Source organism: Furipterus horrens, unplaced genomic scaffold (genome assembly GCF_987537825.1).
Source record: "Furipterus horrens unplaced genomic scaffold, mFurHor1.1.pri manual_scaffold_4, whole genome shotgun sequence".
In the NCBI taxonomy this organism is placed as follows: Eukaryota; Metazoa; Chordata; class Mammalia; order Chiroptera; family Furipteridae; genus Furipterus; species Furipterus horrens.
In genome coordinates, this window is record NW_028327174.1 from 69,035,694 (window position 1) to 69,061,925 (window position 26,232).

The window sequence follows — 26,232 nt, forward strand, 5'->3', positions numbered from 1 at the left end:
ATTCTGTACTGGTTGACTGTTTTTTTCTTCCTTATATTCCAAATCATTGATTTGAACCCCACTTTCCTTCTCTTCACCATTGGTTTTGTATGGATTTTCCTTCGTTTAATTTAGCATAGCCTTCACTTCTTCCCTTATGTGTTTGCCATACTTAAGCATAATTGTTAATCATGTCAACATCTTTATCACCAGTGTTTTGAACTCTGCATCTGTTAAATTGGCTATCTCCTTGTTTATTAGGTTAGCCATCTCCTCATCACTGAGTTCTCCCACTGGAACCTTGAGCTGTTCCCTCTTTTGGGCCATACTTCTCTGTCTCCTCATCTTGACAGGCTCCTGTGTTTGTTTGCCCCTGTGTCTTAGGTAAGCTGTCACTCCTGTCCATTTATTATATGTAAGTGTACTATCATCATTTTCATTCAAATATAATAAAAAACTAAAACATGAAACCAACTATGTTGAAATCCTGACCTTGTTTCTTCCTTTTGCATGTAGACAGAGGATATCATTGAAGAAAGAAAATGGTCTCTTTCTTTTTGAAGGCAATGTATCATTGTGCTATTTCTAAAGGGGGAATTGATTTAAATTATTTGTTAAATTGACCTTCCTTTAGGGTTTACTATGGGTTAGGCCTTTGTACCAGGCGTGGTGGTCACAGAACTGAAAAACATTTTCCCCAACTTCCAATGGTTCATAGCCTAGTAGGGAAAGAAAGGCAATTCAGTAAATCACCAAGTATTTACTGTCTGAGTTCCTGGGAATGTAGAAATTGAACCTCTGTAATTGATACCTTCTTTGACTTACACAGCAGCCACTCCTTTTTTTTTTTATTAAATTATTCCTGAATATTTCTTTGGGAATTACTCTTCTTCTCATCCCATGTACTTTGGAGCTGTGGGCATATGATTCAGATCTGGCTGATCAGAACATTATATACTTTGGGCCATAACGATTGGCTCAGGGATGATCCCACTAGCCAAGCCAACCCAATCTGCTGCAGTCAGAAAACAATCTAGAGACACAGCATGACCTATTCAGGGAACATTCAGATATTTAACTATGGTTGAGGCATTGGGTCTGAGTAGGAAAAATTTGGGAGATAAAGCTAAAATGATGGGCAGTAACTATTTATGAAGGACCTTGTATGCTCTACTGGAGATGGGGGAGCTATTAAGGGATTTTAAGCATGCAATTCACATGATCACATCTATGATTTAGAATAATTAATCTGATAGGAATATGAAATGGGTTAGGAGGAAGATGAAGCAGAAAGCAAGGGAAGAATTAAGATGCTCCACTAAGTCATTAAACCAGAGGTACTGAGAGACCTGAAAGATATTGAGGGACCTGAACTGTGAGAGTGGCAGTGGGGATAGGAAAGAGAGACATAGTTGGGGTGTATTCCAGGACGTCTTCAGAAGAAACATTAGAAGGGGGAAACATGATAGCAACACTTTACTGGAGAAATTGTGTTCTGAGTGCACATCTCATTTAGAAAATGGTAGTAATTTTCAGAAAGCAAAAGCAAAATACAAGTTCCTTTTAAGACCGTGTTTCTTAAAGTTTAATGGGCACACAAATCACCTGGGGATCTTGTAAGATGCAAATTTTGATTCAGGGTGGGATCTGAGATCCTACATTTCTAATAGGCTCCCAAGTGATGCTGGTGTTGCTGGTCTACACATTGTGCAGCAAAGACATGAGTTTTTGAGGTGTGCGTGGGTCATTCAAATATAAATGTCCAGCAGGCAGTCAGTATAGGTTCTAGACTTTAGGAAAGAAAGAGACTTGGGCTCTAGATATTTGGGAGTCATCAGCACATAGGTGGTGGTGATACCAGAATATGAATATAATTGCACAAGGATAGTGTTTGGAAAAAAAAGTAAAAATTTTCAAAGATAGCCCATGGGTAGCACTACTATTTAAGGGAGAATGTTAAGAATATGAAGAAGTAGCATATGAATCTAGGGTGTCAAATTTTCAATGACAAGTCTGTAATCCCCAAATTTAGTATGTAAAAGATAGGCACATTTTGGATATTCTATTCTTCGCACTCGACTATTTTCCAAAACACAGGGGTAAGAAATGTCACATTAAAAATTTTCTCTAATGGTACCCCATTGCCCTGAGCTGGTGGAAAATTTAATCTGGGTCCCTATTCGGGCTCTACAAACCACATTCAGGGTTTCATGAAGTTTCCAGGGGTCTTAGTCCAATACATTTGGGGAAGGCTCTCAAGTTTTTACTCAACGTTGGCTACTATTTACATGCTCATTTCCCTACCCCTTGCAGATGAACTGCTTTGGTGATTCAGTGCCAAGCTTGGGCATGGGCTCTTCGCCTTGGATAGAATCTCTGATGCTTAGTGTGCAGCCTCCCTAATGGTGCTGCACAACCTCACCCATTATGTGCCCCATAGCCTGCAACCCTCCTTTTCGGTTATTCCCATTAGTTGGTACTTACTCAACCAACTTCAAAAGCCCCTAACTTCCCCACTGTATGAAGAGAAAAGTACCTCAATGGGCACAAGTGTTTTGGTACAAAAGGGCCTTTTATTATATCCTGAGGTAATGGAAGTCCCAGATCTTGTGCCAGAGCTATCAGAGGTAGTATCCGATCATTCTCTAGCATTCTTTTATAGCATTGAGAACCAAACAAATTAATATCTTACTATCTTGACAAAGCATCCTACAACTTTGGGCAATTCTCATTTTACATCCTGAAGCTTGGTTGAATTCGGAAACTTGTTTCAAGTCACACAGTTACTAAGAGACATGTACGTTGGACTCTAGGGCAGAGAGGGCATGGTATATTACTGCAGTTCTTATCAAAATATCTTGCTGAACATCATATGTGAGTGGTAGTGACCAGACTAAAATTCATAAAGTTCACCTACAGAGGGGCAGGTCTCCAGGTGTGCGCCTCAGAGAGAGGGCTGGGATTCCTTTAATTTTCACCACAGCCCTTCTATCTCAATTTTACAGGTTTAAACTGAAGGAGGAGGTGACTTGACTATGGCCACAAAGCCAGGGCTGTGTTTGCTGGCTCCCAATACGGTGTGTTTTTTTTTTCATCAAACTTAAGTGGCAGGTGAAGGGCTACGTGTCACTCCTCGGCAAACCCCAAGGCATACCACTTTAATTTAGCTTCCCTCGGAGGAAAAGTATATTGACACATGCGCACTGTGCACCAGAGGCTCCACCCAAGATGCCTCTGAGCCCTACTCAGCACGCTTGTATCAGGTGGCTCCTCTCGCCCCGCCCCTTCGCTCTGAGGCCTTTCCCGCTACTCCCCGCCCCTTTCCCGCCGGAAATTAGTTTTGCCGGATGTTGTTGTGAGTACGAGAGACACGTGAGGCGGTATACGTCATCACAGGCACGCGCAGGAAACATGGCGGCGGCGGGTGTTGTAAGCGGGAAGGTAAGTAACGGCCTCCGGGAGCACCTAGCCTGTTGCTGGGATGGGGGATGCTTTTGCTCCTTGGAGGCCGGCGGGTGTCGGGGTGGGGGGATGCGAGGGCCTTTGTATATGAAGAACAGCCTGTGGTGGGTGCAGGAGAAGAGGACCTGGTGGTGTCAGCTGTTTTCTGGAGAATGCCGGCTCAGCCCGGGAGTTAGACAGCTGGCTTCTGCTCCAAGGCCAGCTAGGCCTCGGCGCTGTTGTGTGCTGCTCTGCTCCGGGGCTTGGGGCTTTTCTTTGTATTACATTTCCTAAAGGGCAGGTGGTTGCCCAGTTCCTTTTCTCTCTCTTTTTTTTCCTGGCTCACTTTTTAGTTTTTCATGTTTGGTCTTTTGACTCCAGCGGCTTTCTCTCTTCGAGGCCTTTATCTCATTTGCCACTGCCTTCTACTTCACTCTGATGAAGGTCCTTCGAGAGGAGCTCTAAACAGGTGCTGTGCAGCAGTGCGCAAAGCAGGAAAGAGTATTGGATCCATTTTACCACACTGCCGAGTTGGTTGGTGGTTGTGAGCAGAAGGGCATATTTGCACTCAGGGAGCTGGAGATTTTCACCATCCCCCGCTTGTCTAGGGAGACGTTAGTTAATGTATTTATTTCCTAGACGTCTGTATGATGCTACCCTGGAAGTATCTTTGGTGCCTTCTTAAGGAGGCGGTCAGTGATCCCCGCCTAGTTCGCTAGGAACTAGGATGGGGTGCGGAGAATTGTATATTGCCCATTCGCGTTCCAATAGCACACCTGACTTCTTAAAATTAGCTTGTTATTTAGGACTACCATGACATGCCCCTGACAGCGCTTAACCATTGCGGGAGTATTTCATAAACAGTTCGGGCCGGCGATGACTCATCCCACACTAAGGACTGTTTACTGTCACAGATTGCTTCCTCTGTTCCTTGAGTTTTGCTCATTTTACATATGCTGCCCTCTCCATCCCATTTTGAATTATTTGGCAGCATTTGAGGTTTGGTGTATGGATTACTAGACTAGGTGGCCGAAATAACATATATGGTTGTGGTTTCTGTTGAGCAAGCATGACTTCTCTGTCCTTCATATTGTTTATCTCAAGAATGGAGGTGATCCCAATCATCATTTCTTGTGTTGGAGTTGTTAGAATTATCTGAAATAATAAAAGTGTTAAGAAGTTACATAAGACTGCATACAGGCTATTTTAAATGATAGGCTGGTCACTGATTTTTGATTATTCATGTTCTTTGGTTGTCTTGTCAGTTTTTGTCTTCAGGGTGGATGCTGATCTTCTACTTGACTCACTACATAGAGGATGGGGCAAAAGTAGGTTTACAGTTATTCATATGGAAAATAATACAGTAATTAATAAATAATAATACAAGAATAAACTTCTGTGTTTCGTGCACTCACAACTGTAAACCTACTTTTTCCCCCCACCCTGTATGTGAAGGTTATCCTGTTTGATTTTCCACCTGCACTGATCTGATCTAAGATTTTCCAAGAAGGGATCCCTTCCTTTTGAACTACATTTCCCTCTTTCAGGTGTGGATTAGTTTTAAAAGAACTCTTGAGATGATGAAAGAGCTGTGACATGTAAGACTTTTTTCACCCTTTCTTTCCAGTTACTTACCTTTTATAATCTGACTTCTTAAAATAAGTCTTATATTTCATAACTACTATATCATCTCGTTATTCTCACTCATTGCAAATTCACACCCATTTCCATCAGTCCACCTAACTATATTTTCATGCCAAAAGCTGCTTCTCTCTCATAGTACTATTGTGACCCACAAAACTCACTTATTCTTCTCTCAGTAAGTCCAGATCTGCTTTAATGGCATCATCATTCACCTGGGTGCATGTGAACAAAACTTGGAAATGTTCATTTCTATAACAGTGTTTAATCAATAACCAAGTCCTAGCAGTTTTATCTTAATGATGTTTCTTAAATTTAAAGCATACTCTTCATTCTCAATGCTTACGTCATTCAGGGCTTTAGTTTGCCTGTTGTTTTGAGTTCTTGGCTGATTTTTTTCTCCTTGTCTTCAATCTCTTTGCCCATAGTCACCTCTCAACACCATCACTGCAGTTATTTTTCTAACGCACAAATCTGATTGTCTTTTGCTTTAAAAAACAAACAAAATGTCGTTTTTGTTTTTGTTTTTTTTTGTTACTGTCAGCATTAAAGTAGTACTCAAGGCATAAAAACCTACGTTGCCTTTCTGGCTTTATCTTATGCCTTCCTACTTCCCAGTCTTTCTTTGGAAAAAGGAGGTAAGGAAAATATATATATGAGGTTTTTCCAGAAGGTAACCAGCCATGTAGTAATGAAAAATAGCACATTTATTGAAGATACAAGATACAAGAAACATTGTACACAGGACAATGGCGCTTCAGTCCCCTTCAAAGTAGGCACCTTGGAACCTCACACGGTTCTCTTCATCACCATCAGCTGCCCTGACTTATTTTTCTGAATCTCATCGAGGGTCTGAAATCTTTTCCCTTTCAAATGTGATTTCAGTTATGGGAAAAGCCAGAAGTCACACAGCACCAAATCTGGCTGTAGGGGCCTGAGTCACCTGGGTGATTTGATGTTTCGCCAGGAACTCTGCATGGGACATGATGCGTGAGTGGGTGTGTTGTCACCCTGAAGCTGCCGTTCACCAGTTGCCCATAGCTGCAACCTTCTGAATCATCTGAATAGCTTCTGCAAAGGAGTGTTCAAGTTTAATGCAAAATCTGATGCAGATTTGTTGCTCTACTCGCTCATTTTGAATGTCAAGGGGTACACATGCTCATTCAGTGGCACTTACCACACCCACTGACTGGTAGGGTGAAGTTGTCATTGTTCACGCATGCGCATTCCAGTCCACTCTCCTTGGCTGCCAGGTTATGTTAATATCACGCAAACCATTCTCATTATATTAACAATGGCTGGAGTTTTCCCAGATTATGTGTGTGTATGTGTATGTATATTTATATATGTTATTATATATGTTTATATTTACATTATTATATATACTTAAATGTATATATTAGAATGTGTGTTTGCGTCTGTATTTACCCTCCTCCTGCCATCCCTCCAAAAGCCCTGTCTATTTTAGAAACCTAGGGTAGGGGATGCTAACCATGTTTACAAGAATCACATGCAGTGCCTTTAAAAACTACAGATGCTGGACTACCGCCTCAGTCTACTGAATTAGAATCTCAGTGTTGAGATCTAGGATGTAGAGTGACTTTTTAAAATAAGTTTGCTTTGCTTGCTTTGAACTTTGAATGTAGGAAGTGATGGAAGCATGATGTTACAGTAATTTCTGTCATATAGGTGGAAGATAAGAGTTAAGAGCTTAACTCTAGAGCCAAGCTAGTTTCAAAAACAAATTGCATCTGTAATGTGGCAATGATAATGGTACCGACATTATGAGATTGTTATGAAAACCAATAAAAAATGTTAGAACAAATCCTGGCACATAGTAAATGCTGCGTAGGTGTTATTCATCTTCTTAATTTCCCTGCAAGTTATTGGTTGGGTATGGTGAAATTTTAAAGATTAAGAATATGGTTTTACTGTGGCTATGAATTTCATTTTTGAAGTTACTTCTATTCTAATTACATTGTTGTTTTGGGAATTGAAAAATACCCTGTTTTAGGAGTCATGTATTTTTTCTCTTTTAAATGTATTTTATTGATTATGATATTATAATTGTCCCAATTTTTCCCCTTTACCTCCCTCCACACACACCCCTAATCCCTCAGGCAATTCCCACACCATTGTTTATGTCCATGGGTCACATGTCTAAGTTCTTTGGCTGCTCCATTTCCTATACTGTATTTAACATCCCCATGGCTATTCTGTAACTACCTATTTGCACATCTTAATCCCCTCACCTCTTTACCCATTCCTCCACACCCCTCTCCCATTTGGCAACCATCAAAATGCTGTACGTATCCGTAATTCTGTCTCTATTCTTGTTTACTTAGTTTGTTTTTTTAGCTTCAATTATGATAGATTTGTATTTATTGCCATTTTATTGTTCATAGTTTTGATCATTATCTTAAATAAGTCTCTTTAACATTACATAAAATAATGGTTTGTTGAACTCCTTTGTTTTTTCCTTGTCTGGAAAGCTCTTTACCTGCCCTTCAATTCTAAATGATAGCTTTGCTGGGTAGAGCAATATTGGATGTAGGTCCCTGTTTTTCATGACTTTGACTATTTCTTGCCAGTCCCTTCTAGCCTGCAAAGTTTCTTTTGAGTAATCAGCTGATAGTCTCATGGGAGCTCCCCTGTAGGTAACTTCTTTTCTCTTTCTGCTTTTAAAAATTCTTTATCTTTAGCCTTTGGCATTTTAATTACGGTGTCTTGGCATGGGCCTCTATGCATCTGTCTTGTTCGGGAATCTCTGTACTTCCTGGACTTGCATGTCTTTGTCCTTCACCCAACTGGGGAAGTTTCCTTTAATTATCTTTTTGAAATAGATTTCCAGTTTCTAGCTTTTTCTCTTCTCCTTTTGGCACCCCTATGATGCAAATGTTGGACCTCTTGAAGTTGTCCCAGAAGCTCCTTACACTGTCCTCATTTTCTTGAATTCTTTTTTCTTCTTGCCTCTGATTGGTCATTATTTTCTTCAGTTATGTTCCAAATCATTGATTTGATTCTTGGCTTCATCCACTCTATTGTTGTTTCCTTGTAAATTGTTCTTTATTTCAATTAGTGTATCCTTTGTTTTTGATTGGATTTTTTTTAATGCTGTTAAGGTCCTCACTAAGTTTCTTGAGTATCCTTATAACCAATGTTTTGAACTCCACATCTGAATTGCTTATCTCTATTTTGTTTAGTTCTTTTTCTGAAGTTTTGATCTGTTCTTTCATTTGGGCCATTTTCTTTGTCTGCTCATTTTGGCAACCTCCTGTGTTTGTTTCTATGTATTAGGTAGACCTGCTGTGACTCCCTATCTTGGTAGCATGGCCTAATGGAGTAGGTGTCCTGTAGGTTCCAATAGCACAGCCTATCCTATACCCAAGCTGGGTACTGGAGCTGCGCCCTTCATGTGGGCTGAGTACACCCTCCTCTTGTAGTTGAGCCTTGATTGCTATTGGTAGGTCAATGGTAGGGTTTTACCCAGGCCAGTCATCCTCAGTGATTGGCTGTCTGCCCTCTATGGAGAATCAGCCGTGCAGGGACTGGGCGGTGCTGCTCTGATGTGGTCTGTTGCTGTCCACTGGGTGCGCTGGCCCTGGGGTTTCCTGGGTGGTGCAGGCCAAGGTCAGCCCCAACCTGTGTTCTTCCCAAGTCCACCCTGCATGAGCTATAAACCAATCTGAAATGGCTGCTACTTGTGCTAGGCTTGGAGATTCCCAGGTAAAGCCAAGCTGTGAACTGAAGATGGCTGCTGCTAGTGCTGTGTCTGGGGCCACTTAGCAAGAGGTATGGGTGTTGGGGACTCACGGAGGCCAGCTGTTGATTGTTTGATAGGATTTAGGAAGTTGTGAAGCATGAGCCAAGACAGTCCACTTATATGGAAAAGTCATGGTTGACACTTTGGGTGGCCCGTAAGTTGGGTGGGACAGAGTCTCAGGGGATCTCCACGACGGGGCAAACAGTGTTATCTAGGTTGATGGAGACTCAGATATGACACCTGCCTGCCAGCTCTGTGGCTCTGTGTGGAGAGGGCTCAGAAAAGGGAGCCCTCTTTCTGCCTGGGAGAAAACTGTCCCCCAGCTCCCACTTTATGCCAGACACTTCAGTTCCTCCCTCTGTGTCACTGGTGACTTTCAAGCTGCTGCCCTCATGCTGGAGCGCAGAGGGAGTGAGTTGGAGTAAGTCCATGTGTGGGTTCTTTAAGAGGAACTGCTTGGGGCTCCAGCAGTTTGTTCCACTGCTCAATCCCCACTGGTTTTTTGCAGCTAGAAGTTATGGGAACTTACCTTCATGGCACTGGAACCCTGGGCTGGGGGACCTGGTGTGTAGCTGGTACTCTTTGCTCTCAATATATCCATCCTGAATTTTTATCCACCACACGTGGATTTGGGACCAACCCGTTTCGTGTTTCTGCCCCACCTACCTCTCTGGATGGATGTGGTTTCTTTAATTCTGTAGTTGTCAGATTTTCATTCAACTCTATTTCTGATGGTTCTGAGTGATGGTTGCTCTATATTTTGCTTGTAATTTTGATGTGGTTGAGGAGGCCAGCAGTGTTTACTATGCTGCCAACTTGCCCTGAAGTCAGGAGGCATGTAGTTTTGATGAATGAAAAAAGTCACAGGGCAGTGTTTAAAGAAATGGAGCCTCATGGCCTGGGTTCAAGCACTCGCTCCATTGCTTTATAGCTGTGTTACTTTGGGTAGATTTTTAAACTTTTTTGTGCCCCATTTTTCTCATTTGTAAAATTGGGGATAATAATTATATTTCCATCATGGAATTGTAGAGAGGATTAAATGAGTTAATATTTGCAAAGCATTTAGAACAGTGCCTAGCATCAACTGCTCAATAAAGATTAGTTGCTATTATTACTCTTGTTGAGAAAAATCTTTCAAACTGTTCAGATGATAAGCTTATTATTGGTTTGGAAATAGTTTAATGTTTATTTTTGCTGCCATTTGCACAAAGATTAAGGCTATTCACAACATAAAAAGTAATATAGTTTTGTAAAATAAACTAAAGGGAAAAAGAAGGCAAAGGAAAGTAAATAAAGATAGGGAAGGTAGATGGAACTAAAGTATGACTGTTAAATAAACAGCATGCTTTAGTGGGCTAGTCTAGATTGGCTGTAAGTTTTCTAGCAGCCAAAGTAAAGAGGGGAACTTAATCAATTATAATAATTATAGGATCTATGGTAAAATAAAACCAAAGCAAAACCCCCAAAACTAGTTTCTGAAGATTAGGCCAGAGTATAAAGTCTTCTGTAGATTCTTTATAGTATGTAATATAATGAATGTGATTATATGGCATATTGTATCCTTTTGGTAAAGAAAAGGGCCCTGTATTTCCCCATAATATGCTGTTGTTTTTTGCCAATGGGTAGTTCAATAGCTCAGTGAACACAGGGTACCGATTTGATGTATTCAGTTGTCTAATTTGACTAAATTCAAGGGTAGGGTTTTTTTGGTCATTATGAGTATATGAAATTTTTTTCTTACATAGTTTTCTTAGCTTTAGAAAGGGGGTTTGAGTTTGAGGATAAATGCTGATTTTTAGAAATCAGCTATTCTTTGTTGCTATATATGTATGGAATCATGTTTTCACAGTCAACCAAATATGGAAGAAGTGACATCCTTTTGTGAATAATTGAGGGGAGAAACAGGGACATGTCTGTAAGGGCCATCCTTCTATTCTAACAGGTGAACAGAGTTGAATCAGTGGATTGAGTTGAATTTACCTATCATAGAGAAGGTGGGAGGGAGAAAGGAGATAGCCTGAAGTAGGTTTTGTCCTTATATCCAGTGCCCCTGATGGTTACATTTTACTTTATTTTTTGAATGAGTATTTATTAAGCACTTAATTTGTTCCAGTCACTATGATAGGCATTGGGGATACATTAAATAGCCTCTTACTTTGGAGCCTATACACTTCAGTTTTTTTAGGAGGAACACATTCGCTAACAACCACCTCTTACCATGTCTAAATAAGAAGTGCAGTCTGAGTTTCAGTCCTTGAAGTTGGTGTATTTTTAGTGAATATTTGTATTCTGAATACCTGTAGCCTGAGGAAGCATCATGAAGGCAGGGCCTGCAATGTTTCACCTGTATCTAGCATAGATTCTGGAACATAGTAGGTATTCAGTGAAGAGGAATGAACAAAAAGGTGGAACAAATGAGAGAGAACTAGAGTGAGATGGGCTCACTAATAGCACTCTTGTTCTGGAGTCAAAAAGTCCTATATTTTAGTACACTTACATTTCACTCTAAGTTTGTGTTTTTTACTGTGGTTGTATTAGGACTTTGTTCTGTTGAAAATAACTTAAAAGAAGTGGGAAATCAGCTGTTACTTTTTTTTAGAGTTTGTTTTGGTGGCATACTTAGTAAGAATTTATTTTGAAGCTTAAATTTGACTCCTTCCAATTCCTTTTAGATATGCCTATAGTCTCATGGAGACCCTTGTGCTTAAGAAAGGTAAAGGATATTTTTGGTATCTTGTGGATTTTCCGGGAGACATTTTTCCCTAGACAAGATCTTGTAACATGGTAGTACCTTTTTGGTACAGGGTACAATATGAGTATATTGTCTTTATTTTTCTGGCATTCTTTAGTTTGACTAACCTTTGTGTACCTTCTGTGTGCTGAGTTTTTTGGATATGAGAGTGGTTAAACACAGGCTGTTCTTGATGTAGTACAGAGGTTTGCAGTTTTAACAAGTTACTTCAATATATGAATTAATAAAAACATGGCTTTTTGAGAAAGAATTCAAATGTTAAGTCTTTGCTTTGAAGGGACACAATTGCTGGGACTAGACGAAAAACTATAATGCAACCTTTTCATTTTCACTTTTTTTGTGTGGAAAGAATGCCTTATGAAATCTATTAACTGTCTCTTGTTGTGCAATACTATAATTGTATATGCAGTTGTTGGTGTAAGAGAAGTCATTCATTTAGACTGCTAAATTAGTCCTGTCCTATCTGACATTGTTTGGCACACTGATGTCCTTAAGAAGCAATAATAGTTCTGCGCTCTGCTTTTCATTGAGAATTATAGCATCCTCAATATCTCAATGTGTCTATATCTTCACAGAATTTCTGTGGTTTGTTTCCCTTGAAACCACCAATGTTCTACATTTCTTTAGTTCCACTGTCGTTACTGATCAACACGTCCCAAATAAAACTCATTGTTTACTTTCTTCTGTATTCCCCACTTACCTCAAGTTAATAACCTTATCTACTCAGTTTTGTCCTTGACTCTTCTTGCCTTCACCTCCCACATCTGATCAGTCATGAAGTCCTATCATTTTGACTTTTTAAAATAACTTTCTAAGCTATTTGACTTTCCTTATCCCCACTGCTGCTACCTTAGTTCAAGCCACAATGAATATCTCCTTCCCTGGATTACTGCACCTGTTTATTCTTGGCTTTGTGCCAGAGAGTTAGAAGAAGGCAAGTCTGATTTGGGCATTCCTCTGGTAGAACTAATGGCTTTTTAGTGGCAACGATTGTCTTCTGGATAAATTACAAACCCCCATATTCTTGAGCATGGCTTAAAAACCCTTTATGATCTGATTTCTACTCCTGTCTCTTCACACTAGCCTCTCATTCTGCTGCATTGCAGCCATGCACAGAACAGCTGTCTCTATAGACCATTTATTTTCTTCTATTAAATAGTTAAAATTGCCATTCTTCAGGTTTCAGCTTATATGTCATTCTGGTTAAGTCTTCCTCATTCCTCATCCTGCCTGAGCCTCTTAAGTCTAGGTTAGATATCATTTATAAGGAAAGGTCTGCTGTGGCAGCTTATTCATACTTCTTTTAAATGTTGTGGTTAATGACTTTCTTTTCCTAATCTCCAATTACTCTGCTAAAGTAACAGAGTAATGAAGACAACATCTGAATCTTATTTATTCATACCTAGAAGCTTGCTTTATGCCGGATGTATTGTAGGTATTCACTATATTGAAGAAATAACTGAAATTGACATCTTATTCAGCATCCTGTGCATTACATTCTGTTATGACCTTTGATTTTCTGTCTTATATGACATTACTAGTTAAGTCAGAGACTTTTTTTCAGTATGTGTGTGTTTCCACCAATGCCTTTTATTTCCCAGCAGCTATTTGGGGCTCAATAAATGTGAATGTATGAATGGAGAAACTTCTAAATGAGATTAGTTGGAATGGGGGTTGTTGGAAGAGTCTGGAGAGGCTATTGCTTGTTCTCTTTTGAAGAACTTAGAAGTTATTTGCGGAGAGAAGGTGTTAAAGGGTGTTCTAGGCACACCGAACCCAATGCGCACCAAAAAAGGAACAGGACTTTGAGGGAACGGGTGAGTTCAGAGTGGCCCAAGGCAGGAAATTTGTATGTATTGGGTGGGGAGTGTCAGGTGTGTTGTAGCTGTAGAGGTAAAGGGTGGAGTCAGAAGGGTTTTAAGCTTAGGCAAGGCATGGTTAGATCAGCTTTGGCCATAATTAAACATTACACACCTTACACAGATTATCAGAAGGTGACAAGATTTGGGGAAGAGAGACCAAAATGGTAGGTTAGTGACCCAGGCTAGAAATGATGAGGGGTCACCATCAGAGGTTAAGGTTTGAGGGATTTTAGGAGATATGATGGGGATGGCAGAAAAGGCATTTAGGATAGCTGGGTGGGTGAAATATCTTTACTGAGTTGAGAATACCAAAAGAACAGATTTTGGATAAAACATTAAGATGACTGTGGGTTATTCAAATGGAGTTATCAAGTAGGTGCTTAGATAATTGGGTGTGGAGCTCATTAGAATGTCTGTGCATGCACTGGCATTTCCTGTGGTTATCTTCTGTAACCAAAAGTATAAATTATCTATATGCTGAATGGTGTTAAACAAACTGAACTTTTATAACCTTTTTGCTGCTAAATTTAACTTATAAAATTCATAGTTGTTAAAATTCAAGGGTATGTTATTTGTGGTAGGTGCTGGATTTCCAAGTTTGAACAGAGATTTAGGGCAAGAATTTTATCCCTCAGCATAATAGTAAATTTAAAATATTTGGGTTGAATTGGCCTTGACCGGGTGGCTCAATTTATTGGAACATTGTCCCATACACCAAAAGGTTGAAGGTTTGATTCCTGGTCTGGGAATGAATGGAAGGCAACAGTGTGATGTTTCTCTTTCACATTGAGGTTTCTCTGTCTGTCTCTCTCACCCCTGCCTCTCTACTCCTCTTCCCTGCCCTTCCCACTTCCCCTCCCTCTAAAATCAATAAACATATGCTCATACGAAGATTTAAATATATATATATTTGAGTTGAATTGCTTTCATTTATCTTTAGTTTTTGAAACTAAAGATTATAATAATATTAATACAAATAAAAATCCCTCTTAAGTGTAGGAACAATAAAGAAAATTGCTTGCTACTATATTGTGCAGCTTCCTTATCTTTGTCAGCTTTTTCTGTGGCAGCACAGTCTTAAGTTGGATTGTTCCAAGTGCATATCTTTTAATATTTTTGTTTAGAAAACTGAATTTATCTTGGCCTGCTTCATTTTTTATGGTTGTACCAAATAGTCTTTTAAGTATATTTTATTGATTATGCTGTTACAGTTATCCCAGTTTTTTCCCCATTGCCCCCCTCTGCCTGGTACCCCCCTTCCTTCCAATATCCTAACCCCCCTTTAGTTTATGTTCATGGGTTGTGTGTGTAAGTTCTTTGGCTTTTCCCTTTCCTATACTATCCTAACATCTCCCTGTCTATTTTGTTCCTACCAATTATGCTTCTTAATCCCTGGACCATTTCCTCCTTTCTTCCCTTTCCCCTCCCAGCTGATAACTCTCCAAATGATCTCCATACCTATGACTGTTCCTGTTCTGGTTGTTTACTTAGTTTATTTTTTAGAATCTTTTGTTGATAGTTGTGAGTTTATTGTCATTTTAATGCTCATAGTTTTGATCTTATTCTTTTTCTTAAGTAAGTCCCTTTAACATTTCATACAATAACGGCTTGGTGATGATGAACTCCTTTAGCTTTACCTTGTCTGGGAAGCACTTTTTCTGGCCTTCCATTCTAAATGATAGCTTTGCTGGGTAGGGTAATCTTGGTTGTAGTTCCTTGCTTTTCATCACCTTGAATACTTCTTGCCAGTCCCTTCTTGTCTGCAAAGTTTCTTTTGAGAGGTCAGCTGATAGTCTTATGAGAACTCCTTTGTGGGTAACTCTCCACTTTTCTCTTGCTGCTTTTAAGATTCTCTTTTTATTTTTAACCTTTGGCATTTTAATTATGATGTGTCTTGGTGTAGTCCTCTTTGGGTCCAACTTGTTTGGGACTCTCTGTGCCTCTTGGATTTGTATGTCTATTTCCTTCACCAAATTAGGGAAGTTTTCTTTCATTATTTTTTAAATTAAGTTTTCAATTTCTTGCTCTTCTTCTCCTTCTGGCACCCCTGTCTTAGGATTTGGATGTTGGTATGTTTAAAGTTGTCCCAGGGGTTCCTAAGCCTCTCCTTGTATTTTTGCATTCTTGTTTCTTCTTTTGTTCTGGTTGAATGTTTATTTCTTCCTTTTGTTCCAAATGGTTGATTTGAAACCTGGCTTCCTTCCCTTCACTGTTGGTTACGTGTATATTTTTCTTTATTTCACTCTGTGTAACCTTCATTTCTTCCTTTATTTTTTTGCCATACTCAATGAGTTTTCTGAGCATCCTTATCACCAGTGTTTTGAACTCTGCATCTGATAGGTTTGCTATTTCTGTTTCATTTAGTTCTTTTTCTGGGGTTTTGTTCTGTACTTTCATTTGGGCTATATTTCTTTGCCTCCTCAATTTGGCAGCCTCCCTGTGTTTGTTTCTGTGTATTGGGTAGTGCTGCTTTCACTCTTTGTCTTAATATCATGGCTTATGTAGCAAAGACAACTGAAAATTGTTTGGGACAGAGGTTAGGTAGTTGCCAGTGTGGGGTCTCCTGTTTTACTGCTTTGTGGCTCTTTTTGTGGTTGGAGTTCGGAGAGGGGACAGTGCTGCTGCCTGGCTTCTGGCAGTTTGCCTGAAACGTGCCCTGTTTCCAGTTACTTCACCCACTTCCCATATACGATTGGTGCCCTTCGAGTTGCCACCCTGTGGTTTGCATAAGTTCTATGACCATGTGAGCCCTTTAAGTGGCCAAAACCCAGCAGTTTCTTTCACTGTCCCACCCTCCACTTGTTTTTACAGCCAGAGGTAATGGGGGTTTATTGTTCTGGTGCTGGCCTGGGGGCTGGGATTGCTCGCTCCTGGAGTATCCCTCCCCATTTTAATCCCCCACACGTGAATATGGGACCATCCTTCTGCTGCCACTGTACCTTATCTGAGCCACATTGCCTCTTTGTCCAGTCTCCGTGACTTTACCCCTCCTACCTGTCTGGATGAATATGGCTTCTTTAAATCCTTGGTTGTTGGACTTCCATATAGCTTGATTTTCTGAATGTTCTGGTTGTTATTTGTTTTTGAGATTTGGTTGTAATTCTTTCCATGGTTACACAAGGAGGTGAAGCTTGTCTACCCACTCCTCCATTTTTACCAGAAGTTTCTTGCTTCATTTTTGCCTTTAATTCTAACTTTTTTCTAAATTAGAGTTCAGTAAGTTTATTCTAAAACATATTCTGTCATCCCCAGAACTCTTTTAATAAGTTATATCTAACATAGTTCCTTTGCTAAAGGAATAAAATCTACAGTTAGTGTTGCCATCAGCAAGCCATCACTTGTAATATACTTAGCTACTTGGGCATGTTAGTAAATATTTAAGAATAAATTAGAACCTGGAGTGTGTGAGACAGTTTTATTCCAAATAAAGAACTTTTATCTTTTTTTTAAGTACCTTTACACATTGTTCCTTGTTTCCTCCCAAGAAGGTGGAGAGCACTTAGTACATTGTAGCTTGTGTAAAGATTTTGCCATTAAAAAAAAAATTTCAGGTACTTGCAGGCAAGGAAATTTATCTTATTTATATTTTTGCTTTCCATGGTGTCTGGCACATAAGTGCCTAATAAAAAGTTTGTTGAATCAAGTTTGTGTAATTGGTTTTGCACCACCAAGTGGCAAATCTTCGAATGCCTTTGATAGCTTTTGTCCCTGTAGACAAAAGTGCTTCAATGAAAAGTAGGGTGTGGTTAAAACCTTTATTTTTTTTTTGAGGCAAGATCAACTCTTTTCTTCTTCTTGTGAACTATTTCTGCTTATGTATTTTTTTATATGGGGTTTTACAGTCTAAAACAATAGATTTTCTTTGTAAGTTATTTTTTGTACGGCTTTATTGAGGTACAGTGGACATAGTGTAATTTGGTAACTTTTGATATAGGTATACACTATGAACCCATCAACACAATTAAGATAACAAAATTTCTACCATTGAAAGTTTCCTCTTGACTCATTATAGTCTATCAATACCTTCACCCTGTCTGCAGCCAGCCATGGAGCTGCTTTTTGTCCCTAGATTACTTTACATATTCTAGACTTTTATGTAAATGGAATTATATAATATATATTTTATTTTTGGTTTTTCTTCATTCAGCATACTTATTTTGGGATTTGTTCATGTTGTTACATGTATCACTAGCTTATTCCTTTTTATTGCTAGTCACCCATTGTATGGGGATATATGATTCGTTAACCCATTCACCTAATGATACACATTTGTCCCACCTTACCACACTTTTGGCTATTACAAATACAGCCACTGTGAACATTGGTATACAAGTCTGTGTATGAATATATGCCTTCTGTTTTCTTGGGTAAATACCTAGCAGCAGAATGACTAGATCGTACTGTTAGTTGCATGTTTAGTATTTTAAGAAATTGTCACACTCGATAGACCATATTACATTCCCACTGGTGGTGTGTGCAAGTTCCAGTTGCTCTACATCTTCATCAACATTGCACATGTAGTCTTTTTAATTATAGCCATTCAGATAGATGTGTAGTATTTTTATGGTTTCAATTTGCATTTCCTAATAACTAATGATGTTCAGCATCTTTTTATATGATTATATGCCATCCTGTATCTTTGGTGAAGTGTCTGTTCAAGACTTTTGTCCATTTTATTTTAAACTGTTGCTCATTTTCTTGTTATTGAGTTTTGAGAGTTTTTTTATCTTCTGGATACAAGTTCTTTATGAGACATGTGATGTGATTTGCAAATATATTTTCCCTGCCCAAGGCTGGGCTTTTATTTGCTTAAGTGTCTTTTAAAGATCAGAAGTATTCAATTTTGATGATATATCATTTTTTTAATGCTTTTGGTATCATTTCTAAAAATTTGCTGAACCCAAGGCTAGAAATATTTTCATCTATGTTTTTCTTAAAGTTTTGTCATTTTAGGTTTTACATTTAAGTCTGTGACACATTTCAGTTTTATTGTATATGTAGTGCATTGTATCATTTGAAGTTTGTATTTTGCACACGGATATCCAGTTCAAGCACTGTTTGTCAAAAATGTTATCCTTTTTTTTTTTTTTTCAGAATTACTTTTGTACCCTTGTCAAAAATAAACTATATTTATACTGAATCTTATAGTCAGATATGTTAGTGCTCCACTGTCACTCTTTTTCAAGGCTGATTTGGTTATTCTAGGGTATTTGAATATCCATACAAATTTTAGAGTCAGCTTTTGTTACTATCTCCAAAAGAGCTTACTGGGATTTTGATTGGCATTGGAGAGTGGATATTTTAATGATATTGATTCTTCTGAGTGATGAACATGGTGTATTTCTTATTTAATATAGGTTGTCTTTCATTTATCTCAGATGTTTCATAATTTTCAGTTTAGAAGTCTTTCACATGTATCAGATTTATTATACCTATTTCATATTTGTGATGTTACTGTAAATGCTATGTTTAAAAATCCTACTTTGAGTGTCCACTGATATATATCAAAATATATCTGGTTTTTGTAAATTGATCCTGAGTCTTGGATCCTTGCTAAATAAAGTCACTTATTATAGTAGTTTTTATGTAATTTCACTGAATTTTTCTAAATAGACAATCATGTCACCTGCCAGTAAGTTGTTTTACTTCTTCCTTTCCAATCTAGATGTTATTTATTTATTTATCTTTATTGCAGTATCTAAAACCTCAAGTACAGCATTGAATAGAAGTGGTAAGAATGAACATACTTACCTTGTTCCTGGTCTTACGAGAAAGCATTCAGCTGTAGTGTTTTATAGATGCTTTTTACATGACTGAGGGAAGTTTTCTTCTGTTCCTAATTTGCTGAGAGTTTTTGTCAGAAAATTCATTATTAAAACTATGCTGGAAATTCTTCTTTGTGGGAAGGTTTTAATGACAGATTCAATGCCCTTAATTTATAATGGGCTACTCAGGTTATTTTTTTCATCTTGAGTGAGCTTGAGTAGCTTTGTCTCTTACCTGTTTTGTTTTAAGTTGTCCAATTGATTAGCTTAAGTTGTTTATAATTTTTGTTAGCGTCTTTTAAAAACATTTAATGATAGCTCTCAATTTTATTTATTTATTCAAATATTTTATTTTTAAAGAGAGGGAAAGGGAAGGAGAAAGAGGGAGCGAAACATCAATGTGTGGTTGCCTCTCATGCGCTTCCAGCTGGGAACCAGGCCCACAAACCAGGCATGTGCCCTGACTGGGAATCGAACACACGACTCTGGTTCGCAGGCCGGTTGGTGCTCAGTCCACTGGGCCACGCCAGCCAGGGTGCTTAATGTCTTTTTTTATATGTGTAAATCTGTAGTGATCTTAATTCCTAATATTGGTATTTTGTGTCTCTTGATTTTTTCCTCATAAATCTGACTAGAGTTTTACTGGTTTTATTCACTCAGAGAATTAGTTTTTGGTTTTATCGACACCCCCCAACCATCTCTCACCTCTCACCCATGTTTTTGTTTCTTTAGACAAATTTTTTTATTTTATTTTACTGATTTCTACTTGATCTTTCTTTTCAGCTTACTTTGGGCTTAATTTGCATTTTTCTAGTTTTTTTAAGGTAGAAGCAGATGTCATTAATTTGGGACCTTTTTTCTTTTCTAATAAAGACATACAGTGCTATATATTTCCCACTAAGCACTGCTTTTGTGGCACTGCACTAATTTTGATATGATGTGTTTGCATTTTTGTTCAGTAATTTTGTTCTTTTAATTTTCCTTTTGATTTCTTCTTTAACCCTTGGGTTATTTAGAAGTGTTATTAATTTCCAGATATGTGGGAATGTTCCAAAGGTATTTCTGTTACTGATCTGTAAGTTAATACCACTGTGGTCACAGAATATACTTGAATTCTTTTCAATTTACTAAATTTTGTTTTATGGCTCAAAGTATGATCTGCCTTGGTAAATGTTCTGTGTCCGCTTGAAAGAAAGTGTATTTTGCAGTTGTTAGGTGGAGTGTTCTGTAAGTGCCACTTAGGTCAAGTTGGTTGATAGTGTTACTCAAGTTTTTTATATTACTGATTTTCTAAGTTATCAGTTATGGTAGACAGGTAATAATGTCTGAGTATAATGGTGAATTTGTCTATTTCTTCTTGCAGTTCTATCAGTTTATGCTTAGTATTTTTTAAAGGTCTGTTAATAGGTGCATAAACATTTAGGATTATTAGGTTGTCCTGATCTATTGACCTTTTTGTAATTATGAAATTATCTTTGTATCTGGTTATATTTCTTTGTTCTGAAATTTACTTTTGTCTGGTACTAATATAGCCATTCTAGTTTTCTTTTTTCATTAGTCCATGTTTATTCCCTTTGTCGACTTATTAGCTGTAACTGTTATTTTAGTGGTTGCTTTAGGACTTACAGTATACATCTTTAACTTACCACATTTATCTTCCAAGAGTTATATGTACTGCTTTACATGAAGTATATGAATCTAGAATAATATACTTCTATGTTCTTCTGGCTTTTGTGCTATTTTTGCCATTTTACTTTTGCCGGTGTTACAAATCCCACAAAATAAACATACATATACATTATTGATCTATTTATGCTTTAAAGAAAGAGATTTATTTACTTAACAAAAAATAAAATATATTTATACACATAGTTACCATTTGGATGGCTTTCATTTCTGTGCGTAGATCTAGACTTCCATCTAGTTCAATTTATTCTGCCTAAAAGACATCCTTTAACATTTTTTATAGTGCAGGTCTGATGGTGATAAATTCTTTTAGCTTTCATGTGTATAAAAATGTCTTCATTTTACCTTCTTTTCTGAAAGATGTTTTCTCTGGGTATAGAATTGTAGGTTAACAGTGGTTTTCTTTCTGTACTAAAGATGTTGCTCCAAGGAGGTGGGAGGAAACTTTTGGAGGTTTAGGCTGTGCTTATGGCTTCATGGTGGTGGTTCACAGGTATATACTTATCCTGTACTTATCAAGTTATATACATTAAGTATAGCTTCTTATACTCGTATGCCAATCATACCTCAATAAAGTGGTTTAAAAAAATATGTTGCTCTGTTGTCTTCATTGTTTCTAAAGAGAAATCTGCTATAATTATTATACTTAATGTTTTTTTCCTTACACTGATTTTAAGATTTTCTGTGCATTACTGATTTTGTACAATTTGATTAGGATGTACCTTCATGTAGTTTTCCCTGTGATCCTTGCACTTTGGAATTCATTGAGCTGTTTAGATCTGTGGGTTTATAGTCTTCATCAAATTTGTAAAAATTTCTGCAATTTTTTTTTTTAAAGATTTTTCTGTTTCTCCTCTCCATCATTTCCTTCAGGTATTTCAATTACATGTATACTAGACCAGGGGTCCCCAACCATTGGGCCGAAGAGAAGCTTGTCTGAGCTCCACCTAGCTTGCTTCCTGTCCCGCCCCCCGCCTTCCACAGCGGGAGCGAGCCAGCAAAACTCACCTGAGCTTGGCCTCATGTTGTTGACCCCCTTTCCTGTCTTCCACAAAACCGGTCCCTGGTGCCAAAAAGGTTGGGGACCACTGTACTTTAGACCACTTGAAGTTTTCATGCAGTTCATTTATGCTCTGTTCACTGTTTCTGTATCTCCCCCACTTTATCTTTTGTATATTTCTGTTGTTGTAATTTCAAGTCCAGTGTTGTTCTGCAATGTCTCATTTGCCATTATCCCACTCAGTTTAGTTTTCATTGTAGTTTTCATCTCTAGAAGTTTAGTTTGGGTCTTTGTAATAATTTTGATGCCTTCTCTTAACAGGTTCCAACTTCTCCAGTGTCTGAATACATGGGATTCAGTTATAATAATGTTTTAATATCCTTCTCTACTAATTCTGTTGTTTGTGTTATTTTGGATCATGTTTTATTGGTTGATTTTCTTCCTCATTATCTCATTATGGGTCATATTTCCCTGGCTGTTAGTATGGTTGGGTGCTAGATGACTTTGTATTCCTATAAAATATTCTTGAGTTTTTTCTTAGAAGGCAGTTAAGTTATAGGGAAACAATTTGATACTGGTAGATCTTGTTTTTAAACTTGTTAAATGATATCAGCACAACATTTATATGGAACTAAGTTTACCACAGTGCTGACTATTCTGAGTGCTCTACCAAATCCCCTGTGAATTATGAGTTTCCCAGCTCTAGTGGGAACAGCTCTGTGTGAACCTGCAGATTGTTTCTTCTAATAAGTCAGGTGGCTTTGCCCCTTTCCTTAGGTAGTTTACTGATACATATGTACTTTCTGAACACTCAGTGACCTCTACAGACCTCTTGAGTTCTCCCCCCTGAGCACTTCTCTCTTTTCTGGTACTGTTCTGTGAAATCTCTCTTGGCCTTCCTTAGTTCCTAGCTCTGTATCCTCAACTCAGAGAGATTTTTCATACGGTGCCTGGTATACTTTAATACTTTTTAGATATTTTCCCAGATGGATTACTTAGGAAACTAAGCTTTTTCTTAAATGAAAAATAGAATGGGCAACTCTTGACATATGTATGGGAAAGAAAGAGTTGTGTAATGTGCTTCAATTAGGTAAAGTGTTGCATTTGATTCTTTAGGATTCACTTCATTAAGGTGCCAGAATCTCTTTAGTGTTAAGAGTATCACAGAACCTTAGATTGTGTTGTAATGATACCATGCTTTTCTTGACAGGCGAGTACCCCTTTTTCCATGAGAACTATGTAGTTCTTGGTTATTGTAATACCTGAGTGTAGTAGACTCAGGTGAAAATATGCTGAAGTGTTACTTCTGGAAATGTCTCTGATCTATTTGTCACCAAAGTTTAAGATTTTAAGAGATTTCTTTTCCATAACTTTTTTCTTACATCCGTTTTGTGGCTCCTGATACAATTATCCTGTTTTATGAGTTGATAAATGGAGGTCTGGAAACGTTACAGTTTTTGCCTTTAGAATTTCTCTCTTTTTTTCACTTTGCTCATCAAAATTATTTTAAATTACTATAACAGTATATGACTTAACTTTCAGATATTAAAATAAGAGGAATTAACATAAAAGTTACAGTTATACTTTCAGCCTTTCCCCATCCCATTCTCTCTTTCAGATGTAACTTTTGTTGATAGCTTAAAGTGTGTCCTGCCCTAACTGGTTTTATATATTTTACAGAAATATAGAAAAACTTTTAAAAAATATAAATGTCATCATACTATATATGACATTTTTTCCATATATATGTTTTTCCATTTAATTGTGCTCCTTTTTTCTTAGCTTCTGAATAGCATTCACCATAGAATGAATATCCCAGGATATAGTTGATCATTTCTCTTTGTGGACATTTAGATTCATACCTTCCTTTTTCTCTTTTCTCTCTCCCTCTTCTGATATAAATAATTAGTACTACTATCGTGAATATTCTTATGCATAACTTTTTGCATTTCTGTGAGTAAATCTGTGTGCCTTAAAAATTTTCATCTCTATTCAAATGATAGAACTATCTCCTGCCACACTCGTTTTTGCCTCCTGCTTAATGCTAGTTTGTTGCTTCGTAACTGTTTTATTGAAGGCCATCTTGGGTTTTTGAGCTCAGTACTTCTCTGGTGATCTTGATTATGAGAAGAGTTTTCTGACACGTACATATCAGAAGTGACTAACAAGCACTGGCTGGTGTTGCTTACTTGGTTGTAGCATCGTCCTGTACACCAAAAGCATGAGGATTCAAAACCTGGTCATGGCACATACCTAGGTTGGGGGTCGATCCCTGGTCCAGATACATGTGGGAGGCAACTGATAGATGTTTTTTTTTTTTTTTTTCTCTCTCTCTTCCTAAAATCAGTGAACATATATAAAAAAAGAAGTGACTAATGTAACACAGTAGGAGCAGTAAAATAATGTGGGAGCTTTAAAGTGTAGTGGCTAAGAGCAATTTTCTGATGTCAGTCTGCCTGGGTTTCAGTCTCCACACCACTCCTTACTGTTTATGACATTGACCTTAGGCAAGTTATTTAACCTCTATATCAGTTTTTTTAATTTAATTTTATTTTATTTATGATTTTACAGTTGTCCTAACTTTCCTCACTTTTTCCTCCTCTACCACCACCCCCAGCTCCCTCAGGCGATCCCCACACCATTATCCATGTTCATGGGTCATATATACATATATGTTCTTTGGCTACTCTATTCCCTATGCTGTACTTTACACCCCTTGACTCCTCTGTAACTACCAATTTGTACTTCTTAATCCCTTCACATTTTTTGCCCACCCCCTGACCTGCATCCCATCTGGCAACCATAAAATGTTCTCTGTACAGTATCTGTTTTCTGTTTCTGTTCTGCTTATTAGTTTAGTTTGTTTTTTTAGAATCAATTGTTGCTATGTATTGCCATTTTATTGCTCATATTTTTGATATTCTTAAAGAAGATCCTCTAACATTTCATATAATACTGGTTTGGTGGTAATGAGCTCCTTATGCTCTTTCTTGTCTGGGAAGCTCTTGATTTGTCCTTTGATTCTAAATGATAGCTTTGCTGGGTAGAGTAATCCTAGTTGTAGGTCCTTGCTTTTCACTACTGTGAATATTTCTTGTGAATCCCTTCTAGCCTACAAAGTTTCTGTTCAGAAACCAGCTGACAGTCTTATGGAGCTCCCTTGTAGGTAACTAACGTCTTTTCTCTTGCTGCTTTTCAGATTCTCTCTTTGTTTTTACCTATTGGCATTTTAATTATGATGTGTCTTGGTGTGGGCCTCTTTGGATTCACCTTGTTTGGGACTCTGTACTTCTTGGACTTGTCTCCCATACAAGTACTAACCAGGCCTGACGCTACTTAGCTTCTGAGATCAGATGAAATCGGGCACGTTCAGGGTGTATGGCCATAGTCGCTTCTTGGACTTGTATGTCTTATTTCCTTCACCAAGTTAGGGAAGTTTTCTGTTATTTTTTCAAAAGGTTTCCAATTTCTTGCTCTCTCTCTGCTTCTTTCATCACCCCCATGATGCAAATATTGGTACGTTTGAAGTTGTCCCTGAGCCTCCTTACACTATCCTCATTTTTTGGACTTTGTTTCTTCTTGCTGTTTTGATTGGTTGTTTTTTGCTCCTTTATGTACCAAATTGCAGGTTTGATGCTCGGCCTCATCCACTCTACTGTTGATTCCTTCTAAATTGTTTTTTATTTCAATTAATGTATACTTCGTTTCTGATTGGATTTTTTTATGTTTTTGAGGTTCTCACTAAGTTCCTGAGCATCCTTAGAACCAGTGTTTTGAAATCTGCATCTAGTAGCTTGCTTGTCTCAATTTTAGTCATTTTCTTGAGTTTTGATCTGTTCTTTAATTTGGCTTATGTGTCTTTGTCTCCTCAATTTTGGTAGCCTCCCTGTGTTTGTTTCTATATATTAGGTAGAGCTGCTGTGTCAGCCAACCTTGGTAGAGGGGCCTAATGTAGTAGGTGTTCTGTGGGGTCCAGTGGCACAAGCCTCCTCTATTACCTAAGCTTGGATGCTCAAGGTGCATCCACCATGTGGGCTGTGTACAGCTTTTTGTTGTTTTTGAGCCTTGATTGGCACGTCTAAAGTCAGCCACTGCCTGTGTTCTGTCCAGGGTCACACAGCATAAGCTACAAAGCAATCTGCAGATGCCTGCTATTTGTACTGGGCTTGGAGGTGCCTAGGCGATGCCAAGCTGTGAACGAAGGCTGGCTGCTGCTAATGCTGGCCTGGGGCATCTTAGCAAGAGGTACGGGGCTCACTGAAGCCAGATGCTGCTTGTTTGAGGTAATTTAGGAGAATCTAAAGCATAGGCCAAGACAAGCCATTCATAAGGAAAAAAACACT

At 38.2% G+C, this 26,232-nt stretch overlaps 1 protein-coding gene across 2 annotated transcripts in view; it reads left to right on the forward strand.

Annotated features, from left to right (window-relative positions):
* Positions 1-3,360: 3,360 nt before the first annotated feature.
* TBC1D15 (TBC1 domain family member 15) overlaps positions 3,361-26,232 on the forward strand; it is a 68,978-nt gene continuing 46,106 nt past the window's right edge. For both annotated transcript variants that reach the window (XM_090273628.1, XM_090273629.1), the window contains exon 1: positions 3,361-3,420. In XM_090273628.1, the coding sequence (XP_090129754.1) occupies positions 3,391-3,420 (30 nt within the window). In that variant the 5' untranslated portion in view covers positions 3,361-3,390. The remainder of the gene's footprint in view (positions 3,421-26,232) is intronic.